The 11,600-nt window shown below is 42.5% G+C and overlaps 1 protein-coding gene across 3 annotated transcripts; it reads left to right on the top strand.

Moving 5' to 3' along the window:
* Positions 1-3,244: 3,244 nt before the first annotated feature.
* Positions 3,245-10,847, top strand: COQ3 (coenzyme Q3, methyltransferase). 3 transcript variants are annotated; one of them, XM_054629522.2, is made up of 7 exons: positions 3,245-3,378; positions 4,263-4,386; positions 4,764-4,916; positions 5,080-5,179; positions 6,739-6,981; positions 8,215-8,374; positions 9,795-10,847. In XM_054629522.2, exons 1-7 carry the CDS (start codon positions 3,294-3,296, stop codon positions 10,010-10,012), a joined length of 1,083 nt encoding a protein of 360 aa, XP_054485497.2. In that variant the 5' UTR covers positions 3,245-3,293; the 3' UTR covers positions 10,013-10,847. The 3 variants fall into 3 exon arrangements, with proteins under 3 accessions (XP_054485497.2, XP_077032672.1, XP_077032673.1); XM_077176557.1 differs by having other exon boundaries at positions 3,256-3,378; positions 4,293-4,386; XM_077176558.1 differs by having other exon boundaries at positions 3,260-3,378; positions 4,289-4,386.
* The last annotated feature ends 753 nt before the right edge of the window (positions 10,848-11,600 follow it).

Here is an 11,600-nt window from a genome sequence, read left to right on the forward strand (position 1 = left end):
CTATTGCTATTAGAAACAAGAGTGTGAAATAATAGAAGTTAAAAAACAAACCAACAATACCCAACTCTAGGCCAGTGACTGTTACAGAAGAACATAAATTCAGGGAGAGATCTGTGCCTAAAAGGTCTGGTATGACACCAGTTGTGAAAAAGGTAAAATGCTTAACATCGAAGTAAGTTCTCTTTGATTGGCTCTATCTTCTAAGAAGAAATGGTACTAGTACAGGCAGCTTGGAAAGCATGTCTTCATGAATAGATAAATCCATTTAACTAAATCAAAATTCAGCTATGCAGCTTTTTTCCACTGTAATTTTTTTCATAAATAAGATGCAGAAATGAACTGCTTCAGGGCAAAGAAATGCATTTTAACTATGTGTTTAATAAGCAAGCTAATTGCTAGTGCATACATGCATGTTTATCAAAACACTGTTACAGATAAATAATCAGTTATAAATTATAACATCCCCCTCAATTATATCTTTCACATAGAGTAAGCAGTCATATTTATTAGCAAAATAAGGCATAATTTACAACACACAACTTTTACTTGCATTGGTAAGAATATAAATAATTATGTATTGATCCAATCTCATTACACTCTTGGGTCTGGGTAAGAGTGAGGAATTTTTGGAAAGTAGGTAGCATAACAGTTCAGATGTCCTAGAAGGATATCTTGTGAGAGACAGAAAGAAACTAGAAATAAGCTTAAGAAAAGCTGTTGAGGAATACAGTTTCCAGGATGCATTGAATTTGATTTTCAGTTCAGATTTTATATTCTCTGTCTAATAATAAAAAAGATTGTGTATGAAAAGCTTTATATACTCTGCCAACAACTGGAATTCTGTCACTTCCTGTAAATATGAAAATTATTTTTTTGACACAAATGCACTTCTATGGGTAGTGACTGTATGCCAATAAAAAGAGCATACGATCTCTGTATTTAACTGTTTCAGAAATCTTACTCATCACTCAGTAATTACATACATGTTGGTACTCTTGTCAGCATCACATACATCAAACTTCTTTGGGCTTTGGAAACTCCCCCTAGGAATGTCTTTCACCAGAAAAGGCTAAAATTACTACTGCTCTTTTAATTCCATACACCTGAAGTTATCCTAAAATGTGCAAATACATACAAAAATGGGAATGTATCATTTTAAAATGAATGCTGCAAAAACATTTCAGTGCACTACAGGAAAGCAATACATAGGATTTTGAATGTCATGCAGCAGCATGACATTTGGAGGCATTTCCCTTGAAAACTTTTTTAACAAATGAGGGATGGTGTGGAATCAAATGAATAATGATTTCCATGCAAATTGTTCTGAAGGTGAATACAAGCAAGCCAATGTCTGTATGTACCCCAAGGAGCCTGCTACACCATGTAAGAACAAGAATTAGCTGTGGCTATGCATAGGCCAAAAAAGAGTAGTATAGTAAATATTCTGACTTTAAAGATTGAGCAACTACATGTGTTTTCAAATATGGCACAATAACAAAAACTCTGTTCTGTATTTGAAGCTCTGTCTCATGGAATAGCTACTTCTAGTTTCAAACAAGCTTGTCCTGTTAAGTAGAATACATGGCCAGTGTGCATGTATTTACTTGCTTGTAAGCAATTCTAAAATCAAAAATATAAAAGCAATGGCATTGTAAGGTTTGCCTGTCTTGCTCAGATTTTGTGTTTGCCTTGCTAAATGAATGACAAGCAATAAAGTTGAAAATACGTGGATGCATGCCTTGAAGGAAGGCTTAGTTTTGTCTCTGAACAAAACTAAGGAGACTGAAGGAGCCTATCCATAAAAGATTTGTTGGAGCTCTGTTTCTTTCAGTAGCTCTGAGGTGTTATTAATAACTCGTAACTCCAGTGCACTGTGAGCTTTGTTGGATAGAAATCAGGTGAGTAGAAAAGTGAGGCAGTTACATACTAAGCAGGTTTGCCATATGTTTAATTGCTGTCAAGCTTTTCTGAGCCCTTTCAGCAGTCTTTATTTAGCTTTAAAAAGAAAATAATCCAGACTTTAACTACTACATGAATTATACTGTATTTACAGGAGACCTGTAGACAGGCAGATTTCAAGTAGTGAGGGTTGTATTACCAAGCAAGGTCAGTTCATAAAGCAGGCTGGCACTAAAGGGAAGTCAAGCCAAGACTGGTTATACTACTCCAAATTTCCTGCAGCCCGGAGGATGCTCCTGCCCTTGGCGTTGTCCAGGCCGTGCCTCCTGCATGCGGATGCCAGCATCTGCACAGCCAGGCAGGGAACCTGGCTGGGATCATCCGCCTGGAGGCACGGGAGCACTGCCAGCTCGGCCTTCACGGCTCACCTTTGCCTTGCTCTGCAGTGCTGCCTTCCAGACACCTTTGGTTTTCACTGGGCGTTCTTGTTGGACCTGCAGCTCAATAAAGTGTCAGAAAACGAATTTTTAAAAAAACTGGCTTAATTTTTTTCCATTTGTGTGTATCAGCCCTGAACTGCCAGGGCCACCACCTCAGACCGGGGCCCTAGGCAAGCAGTGCCTGCGACCGAGCAGGGAAAGCAGAAACCCTTCTCGTTCCTGGGCCTCAGCCTGGACTTCATCTGCGAACCGTGACACGGCAGCCTCTCACAGAGGCAGCGGCATGCCAGCTCGGATGGTTCCCGTGAGGGGGCTGCTCCAGGCCAGCTCGGATGGTTCCCGTGAGGGGGCTGCCCCAGGCCAGCTCGGATGGTTCCCGTGAGGGCGCTGCCCCAGGCCAGCTCGGATGGTTCCCGTGAGGGGTCTGCCCCAGGCCAGCTCGGATGGTTCCCGTGAGGGGTCTGCCCCAGGCCAGCTCGGATGGTTCCCGCGAGGGGGCTGCCCCAGGCCAGCTCGGATGGTTCCCATGAGGGCGCTGCCCCAGGCCCAGCCATGCAGGGGCCCAGAGGTTCTGCTCCAGGCGGCAGTGCTGGCTGCTGGGATCGCTTCCCTCTGAGCCGGCCCCGAAGCGAGGACTCTTGTACTTTGAGCTGTGCCCTGCAAGCCCGGTGTGTTTCTTGGTAATGAACGGGGCTGAGAGCTGTGGGCTCGTCGCTGTGTCATCCGAACGAGCCTCTGCTTGCGGGTCTTTTCGTGTTCCAAGACAAGGCAATGACGGGGCACACATTAAAGCAGAGTTGCTCCAGATGAAGCCCTGGCGACAAGTGCCACGGGGGCTGGCATTCGCACCGGCCCCAGCACCGGGCGGAACCTTCCCGGCGCCCGCCCGGCGAGGCAGCCGGCACCGCCGGCCGCGGACCGGGGCGGGGCGAGAGCGCGGCGGCGGCGGCGGCCATGTGGGGCGGCGGGGCTGCCCGGGCGCTCACCCGCGCCCTGCGGCGCCGGCGGGCGGCGGCCGCGCTGCCGGGGGCTGCGGGCGGTGAGCGGGCGCTGGGTGGGCGCGGCAGAGCGGGAGGGACGGAGGGAGGGCCCCGGCGCGGCCGGCGGCAGGGGCGGCGTTACGGGGCTTCGCTTCGCCGGCTCCCGCACAGCCGGGCCCCGCAAGCCTCCGGCCGGCGGCGGCCCCGGGCGGGTGTCTGGCAGCTGCCGGCCGCGTCCCACGGCACTCCCAGCCCGGCGCCGGCCGGACGGGAAGGTGTTGTTCCCTTGCCGCCTCCTTTGCAGTCCGGAGGTGTCTAGATCGCTCCATCGCTCACTGCGGCCTAAAATCGTCTTCAGGGTGTGGTTTACTGTGGGTACAGTGAGGCATTGCTGTGATTCGGGGGCTGTTGGTGACCAGGCAGCAGCTGGATGTGAGCGAGTGTTCGCAGTGCCAGCGGGGGCTAAGCAGGAGCGGACAGCAATTGCAGGATATTGTCCCTGGCCTGTCTGTGCGCCGTCGTTTGCTTAGGTTTCCTTACCGTACAATGCAAAATGAGTGTGCGGCTGTGTACGTCTCTTTCCCATGCATAATAAACCCAGCACTGCTGAGTGTGTGTGTGTGCACAACTCACGGTCAGGGTAAACATTTTGGGGAAGTTCACACTAACTGAAACATTTCAGTTGCATAAAAAGCTCTTTTCCATTCAGTCTCTGAATGTGGAAATTATGTTCAAATTCCTGTACATAATTTGAGTACGGCGGTGGTGAACTAGCATACATTCTTTTATTTAATCCCCAACTCCGTAAGTACAATAGTGAGCAAATGTGCAAAGATTTGCATGGTTAGTATTCTGCTAGAGCAGCACTCTTACAACTAGGTGTTTTGTCTCTGACTTCTTGTAAAGCTGATGCTTTCCATTTGGATGTCTTTTATTTATGCAGATGACCATGCTGATCTGTCTTTTCAGACAGGTCTGAGAGATATCCCTCAGGACTCCAACAGGAAAAGACAGCTGAAATTTGGTATTACCTTGCCTGTCTCTCTGACTGAAATGAAAAGCAACATGTAAGTATTGTAACTAAAATTACCCTGTGTGGTGAGGTCTACCCTTTTCTGTAACAATTTAATTTGACTTCGTGACTTTGTGACAGTGTCACATGGAGTTGTTTTTATATCTCACACGTTTGAATGTTTGGTGTGGCCTCTTCTTGTTTTACTAATTGCCAGCTTAAAAATGACAAGCATGCAGCCATCTGTTTGGGAAGATATATTACCCATACATGTATGATATCTGTATGCTACCAAACAAGTGGAACTCGAATGTCTAAAGAAACATGAGTTTTAACTTTTTGCATTTTCTGATGCAGTATTTGTTTTTCCCATATTTCAGCTGACACAAAATACTAGTATTGGTTTAATGACATTCAGCTTTCATTATTTAGGTTCACTGTGAAGAGACCTTTCAGCACTTCACACTCATCAGTGGATTCAAAGGAAATTAAAAAATTCCAGCTCCTTGCACATAAGTGGTGGGATGAAGAAGGAGAATATGCAGCCCTTCATTCTATGAATGATATTAGAGTGCCATTTATTAGGTATGGTTTTGAAGACAGATTTTTTTTTTTTTTTAATATGTACTATTTCTGTATGACCTCAGAAAATACTGTAAAAAAAGCTAATTACCAGTACTTAAGATAACCACAGCATCTACTGAAGCACCTTGTGGGTTTGACCTTAATCACATCCCTTTTCTTTCAGAGACACTCTGTTGAGCATGAGTAGTAATTATAATCTGGGAAATCCACTTTCTGGAATCAAGATTCTTGACGTGGGCTGTGGAGGAGGACTGCTAAGTGAGGTAAGAAACAGTGAGCTCTGTGTTTTCTTCTTAAAAGGCGTGCAAGGTATTTGAATTGTTGTACTAATTACACTGCTTAATTTCTAATCCTCCAAGGAGGACTTTTTCTCTTCTATGATATGTTAGTTACTGAGTAGAGTGCAGTGCATTCATACAAAAAAAAAAAAACATAGAGTATTTGGTTAGCATAGTGGTGGTGGTTTACAGAGAATGAAGGAGTTGGTAATGAGAAATTCTAAAATTCTGAGATTCTGAATCAGGAAAATAAGATTTCAAGCACTGTAAAGTAAAGGAGAGGGGAAGAATGATGAAAAAGTCCTTGAATACTTCTTCTTTTATTTTTCTTTTTTTACTTTATAAGTCTAGGCAGGAATACTTGGAATCATGACATCCTCATTACCAAAGAAGCGATTTTTGTTAAAACCTTGTTCTTACACATTCATTTATTTGAACTGCTTATCTTCAGTGTTTTACATGGGGGTGGGGATTCTCACCTTTGATTTGATCTCATGGGAAATGCCTGGAATAACATCAAGCACCCAAATCATACCTCTCCTGTGTCAGTAGAGATTGCTGTGGTAAAGGGGCTGATGTGACAGTGGCTTCCAGAGAAGTCTGCACAGACTTGGGACTGAGAAGTTACTGTTTGTGGTGGAACACTGTCCACACAGGCTCAATAGACTAGGGATGGTTTGTGAATTTAGGGTTACAGATCTGGCTGACTTACTATGGGAACTTCCTCAGCATCTGAAGTGAGGTGTTACAAAGGGACCTGAATCTCTCCCATGTTTTCTTTCTTTGTTTTTTCTCCTCTTTTGAGCAAAATCTTGTAGTCTCGTGAGAGGGGTCCCTCCAACAATGCTGGCAAAACTGGTGTGCTGCATCACCTTCTCAGGCTGAACAACTGGTGAATTTCAGGTTGGAATATCATACATGTGGTCATGTTCTACAGCCTGTGTCAGTTTCAGAAGAGGTGATGACTAAGGTGCTAACCTTGGAGTAAGAAGACACTGGAGAAACCTGAGTGACAGCCAAGGCTGATGCTATCCTAGTAAACATCAGTGTTTAGTTCTCAGCAGTGAGAAAGTCCCAGAGATAATCACATATTAAGTAACCATTAAAAAGATATGAGGATTTACCATTACAGGTGGATGTTGAAGAAAGTAATGACAGTAATTAAATAGGGCATTGTTTTCTCCCCTTTAATTACTGTGTTGATTTTCCCTCTTTGTTTTTCCTGTATCAGAGAGTAGTAGTGGAAGAAATCTTTATTTGCTGTAACAAAATGAATTGAGAACAAATTATTCTAAAAGACAATTTAGATGTGTGTATAGTCCACTATATAATTTTCTAAGAAAATTAACACCACCTTTCCCAAATCTAAAGGTGTTTTTGCTTTAACAAACATTTAAAATAAAACTGCCGGATCAGAGCTCATAATTTACTGTTTTTGTCTTGTGTTGATGCATTCTGCATCTTGTATGTACATTGCAAAAGTTTCAGAAACCTTTAAGTAAATTGTTTTCATGCAGAGAATAAATTACACTTTTTTTTTTTAGCCTTTAGGTAGACTGGGAGCTTCAGTTACTGGAATTGATCCTGTGGAGGACAACATTAGAACAGCAGATCAGCACAAGTCATTTGATCCAGTCCTGGCCGAGAGAATACAGTACAAGTCCAGTTCACTGGAGGAGATTGTGGAAGAGTCTATGGAAACCTTTGATGTAATAGTAGCTTCTGAAGTAGTGGAGCATGTGGCTGACCTTGAAATGTTTATCAAGTGTTGCTCTCAGGTGTTAAAGGTAAGAGAGTTTTTGCTTTCATTATTGGGAATATTTATTCTCATTTATTATTGTGGCTTTTTAAAAAGAGCGTGAAAACACATCTGCACACATTTCTCCACTAAGTCAGAAGCATGTTCTAGAAGCGCCTTCCATTCTTCTCCATGATGCAAATGCATCTTCCCAAATTCAGTAACCACAGTTAGGGGAAATTTATTTCTCCAACTCAGCCTCAGAAAAGTGTTAAGGCATTACCTAAGCATTGCAGGTTTGCATTGCATCACGACCTTAAGGAATCTGGGTGCATCTGATTTCACACAGGTGAGAGAAAATGTGGCAGTGCCACTGTTGATGGACAGCCGTGGCTCAGACTGCATGGGAGCTCTGTGATGATGTTTCTGACACAGGATTTTATTCCAGCACTAGCATCACATCAGATGAGATCCTGGATTACTTTTAAAGGTTCCTAGTTAAGCTTTGGAGATAGTCAGGGGGTTATTCATCTTGATGCTAGGTCATTTGCAAAAGAAGGATGGTAAGCTCAGCACACAAGTGGGAGCTTTTCTTTGATCTCTTTATCTTTCTGGTCATCAGAAGAAATATTAATTATTTCAATTGAATGCACTACTAACTTTTAGCCTGCTATGCTAGGGACAAAGAAATTATCCCTTATTTCTAACAAACAGTCCTTTAAGGACTTAGAATTTGTTTCTGGCTTTGTTTCTCTGCCCATGTAATTATTAAAACAAGCATGGCATGGCATTCAGCAGTCTCAGAAATTAAGGAAGTGTTTCACATTTTACTTTGGTTTCAATTAAAAAGTGCTTTGTGGTTTTATTTTGTTTTTTTGCTTCATTGGATTTTTGGTTTTTCGTTTTGTTTGTGGTTTTGGGTTTTGTTTTTTTTTTTTAAACAATAGATATTGTATATGCTTTAATACCTTTTATTTATCCATTTCCTGGGCAGAAAATATTATAAGTGACTTTTCTAGGTGTTCTTTGGGCTAGGGAATAGTTTTTAGGCCACCCAAGACCTGATTATGTTGATTCTTTGAAGATTCCTAAGACATACTGTTAGAAAATTATATTCTTTCTTGTAATAATATGTTATAAATATCTATCCTGGGATGAAATTACTTCTTAGTCTTGCATTGTGTAGACTTTGACATAGACAAATTATTTGTCTTAATGTGATTAAATTTACAATTAAAACCACAAAAATTCTTCTAATTGAACATTTTAATATTTTAATTAGCCTGAAGGTTCTTTATTCATTACGACAATCAATAAGACACAATTGTCCTACGTCCTGGGAATTGTGGTTGCAGAAAAAATAATGGGGATTGTACCAGAAGGAACACATGAATGGGAGAAATTTGTTCCCCCTGAAGAGCTGGAGCGCCTCCTGGAATCAAGTAAGTTTCAGGCCAGATGGTGGGAATGGAGAGAGAATTCCAAATGGTCCCTGTAGAAATGGCAAGGGGGTAAGTTAGGTGGGGTGAGTGCTAGCAACAATACACAGCTTTTCCTGCTTGAGTTAACAGTCATATATTAAGAGTATGGTTCCTGGTTTAAAGACACTGCTGCTTGCTGGATTTTGCATGAAATAAATTAAATTGAATCCTAAGAATGCAGTGATTACTTGAACAAAATCACTGTTGCAGCTGCCCTCTGTTTAATAGCCTAAATAAAAAACTCCAATGTTTTCCATTGTGTTCTGGTGACAGAATGTATGCTCTGAAGTGGTTCATAAGCTCTAGGTCAGGTTTGAGGAATTAACTGTGTTGGCACTCTGGGGCTGCACTGCTGCCACTGCATTGTTTGTTGCCTTTCCTTTGGGAGGAGGCATTTTTATTTTTGGTTTGCTGCTCTGTGTTCTCTATTCATATTATGTTACTAAAAGATTTCTTCCAAAATGTGAAGATGAAACCTACCACAAATTCATTAGTCAGTTCTTGAGAAACTCTGTGATACTGATTTTAATTATATCTAATTAAGTTACCCTGGTCTGATTGCTTTTAAAATAGACAAAGCAATGAGCTGGGAAGAATTCTGCCCATTGCCCTCCTTCACCACAGATGTTTTAAAACCCTCTCACCAAATATTTCACTTTGCTCTAGTTCACTGCAAAGAAGCTGAAGTATGAGTGCAGCTATTCTCTTGGCAAGGCCTTTTCCTGGCACTTCACAGTGATGCCATAACAAATATGACTAATACTAGTTCACATACTGGTGGTTTTTTTCAGTTCTTCCTTTGAAAGGAGAAGCAGGTGCAGGGGAGTGATTTGTTTTGGAAGGGTGTTTGTTTTCTGCCTTCCATCCTGTATCCTGCTGGGACACAGCAGATCCATGCAGTGAACTGAGTGCTGCTCAGCCAGAATGATAAATCATTCTTTCTTTGCACTGAGTCCTTGATGGCATTCATCTGCCTTTTTCTTACATTTTTCCATTCCTAAAGGGAATCTGAAGAATCCTTGCAAAGATGTGCTCAGATTTTGGGGTGTGTGATGTCAACCTGAAGCACGTCTCCACCTTCAGAAAACGTTACCAGTCAGCCAGATGGGGAGGAGTGAGGCTGGGGTTTTAGCAGAGCCCTGTAGCTGCTGCTGGTGCAGGGCCTGGCACAGAGCTGTTAGAGCCACTGCCAGGAGCAGGACCTGCTGTCAGCAGCGATGCCAGTGGCACTGCATGTGGGGGTGTCTGACAAAGGCCAGCTTCCCCCCCAGCCCAGAGGAAGAAGCATGTTTCAGGCTTGCTGTTCTAAAGAGCTTGATGTTGCAGTGACTTACAACATTTAAGAACATCTGCTGCTTTATGTGGCTTCTTTCTTTCCCAGATGGCTTTTCAGTGAGGAGCATGAAGGGGATGCTGTACAATCCGCTCTCAGGCTCCTGGAGCTGGGTGCAGAGCAGGAGCCTGAACTACGCGCTGCACGCCGTCAGGGCTGGGGCTCCCCCACAGCCACACGCCACAGACACCCTGCCAGAGACAGACGTTCAACAGCGCTCAGCCACAGCTGGCACAGCTGGCACTGCCCCAGACAGCGCTGTCTGACTGTGCTGATGGACTGTCACCAGAACAGAAAGTGAGCTTTTACTCAGATGGACACAATAAAACCTTTGCCAACAACAAGCTTCCTGTTTGCATCAATAATACACGTGCTATTTTTGGCCAAATACTTAGGGCGGTCTCAAAAAATCAAGTGTCCACTATCTCAGGAATCTTTTAAGATTGAAATGAGCAAAGCTTTTAAAGAATGAGTATTTTCATGAGAAAGTAGTTTCAAATTGTTGGACAGGGAAATGCAAATTATTCTGTTGGTAGCTTGGAGGGAGCTTTATTATGTGGTGGTGTTTTCAGTCCTGTTGGGACTCAGTTCTCCACAGAATAATGGCGTGGATGTAGAGTGAGTTAAAAACCACAATGCTGTATAATAAATAAAATGCCTTAAGTATTTAAGATACTCAACTCTGTAAAAATATACGAAACACTTAAGATCTACAGAGACTTTTTTCTGTAATACACCTTTTTCCCTGAGCAGGGGAAACAAAATAGCAAACCTTTACTGTTGAGTCCTGCTCTTTCTGCTCTTTCTGTAACTGTGAAATGGAAGAAGAATCTCTGAGACCAGAGTGCCTCAGCTGTGAAAGCCCCTTCACCATAAAGATACTTGTATCTGTGCCTATTTTTCAACTTTCTCCCTCTGCCCAAATAAAGAGAAGCTGCAGGTAAAATTTTACTAAGCAACCAGAGCTCCATGCTAGAAGAATGATACATGAGCAGTCTGTCTTATAACTGAGGTGCCATACCTATTTTTTAATGTTCTAGAGCCCGGGTAAGGAAAAGTAATTTACAATTTACTTTCTAAATAAAGTGTCTCGTGTGTGTCTATGACTGCATCTCCTTCCTTCTTTTTCTTTCAGCTTGTACACAGCTGGAAAGGTGTCTTGTTTTTGTTTGCAGGGATGAAAATGAAACTTTTTTCCCCTCATTTTTCTCCCTGTTTTAGTTGCTTGTGCATTTCTTCTGCTCTAGAGGTGTGCTGGGCTAAATTAGTTTTTTACACATTTGCATTCTTCCTGCTTTGCTGTATCTGAATGTTGCCTTCAGATCCAAGTTTCCTGATGGATTTGATGATGCCCAGAAGAATATAGTTAATTTATAATGGAAATAATAGTTATTCATATCTAAGAAAGATTAAGAAGTAGTATCTGGTGTGATTGCTTCCATGACAATAAGTTCTGCTTCATAATATTTCTGTGGGCTATAGCTTGGCTTTGAGAAGAAGATTGATCATCATGTTAAAAGTTCAGTGATGGAGAAGCCACTACACCAGTAAAGAAATTGTTCCAAAGGTTCATCAGTTGAAGTGGTTTAACCTTGGAACCTCACCAGTGATGTCCTAACATCCTCATTTTTACACTTAAGTACCTCTATAAGCTGCAATTTTGAGTTGTCACCCCTTAATTTTCTCTTAGATAAGTGGTCTGAGAGTATCTCTACCACTCTGAGAGTAGCTCTTACCACTACATGTGAGTTTCCGATTTCACGTGAAGTTTTGTGGTAAACATTGTTTCTGGAGCATGGCAGTGGAACTGGCTGCAACAATTCATTAATGGTTTCACTAATGCTGTCCACAGGA

The sequence above is a fragment of the Agelaius phoeniceus genome, chromosome 3 (genome assembly GCF_051311805.1).
Source record: "Agelaius phoeniceus isolate bAgePho1 chromosome 3, bAgePho1.hap1, whole genome shotgun sequence".
Lineage (NCBI taxonomy): Eukaryota > Metazoa > Chordata > Aves > Passeriformes > Icteridae > Agelaius > Agelaius phoeniceus.

What these genes read in the sequence shown, in the direction of transcription:
- COQ3 (XM_054629522.2), top strand. Translation starts at nt 3,294, where the DNA reads ATGTGGGGCGGCGGGGCTGCCCGGGCGCTCACCCGCGCCCTGCGGCGC. An exon ending in ATTAGAGTGCCATTTATTAG is followed by an intron (nt 4,917 to 5,079) that starts GTATGGTTTTGA and finishes CTTTTCTTTCAG; the next exon opens with AGACACTCTGTTGAGCATGA. An exon ending in GAGGAGGACTGCTAAGTGAG is followed by an intron (nt 5,180 to 6,738) that starts GTAAGAAACAGT and finishes TTTTTTTTTTAG; the next exon opens with CCTTTAGGTAGACTGGGAGC.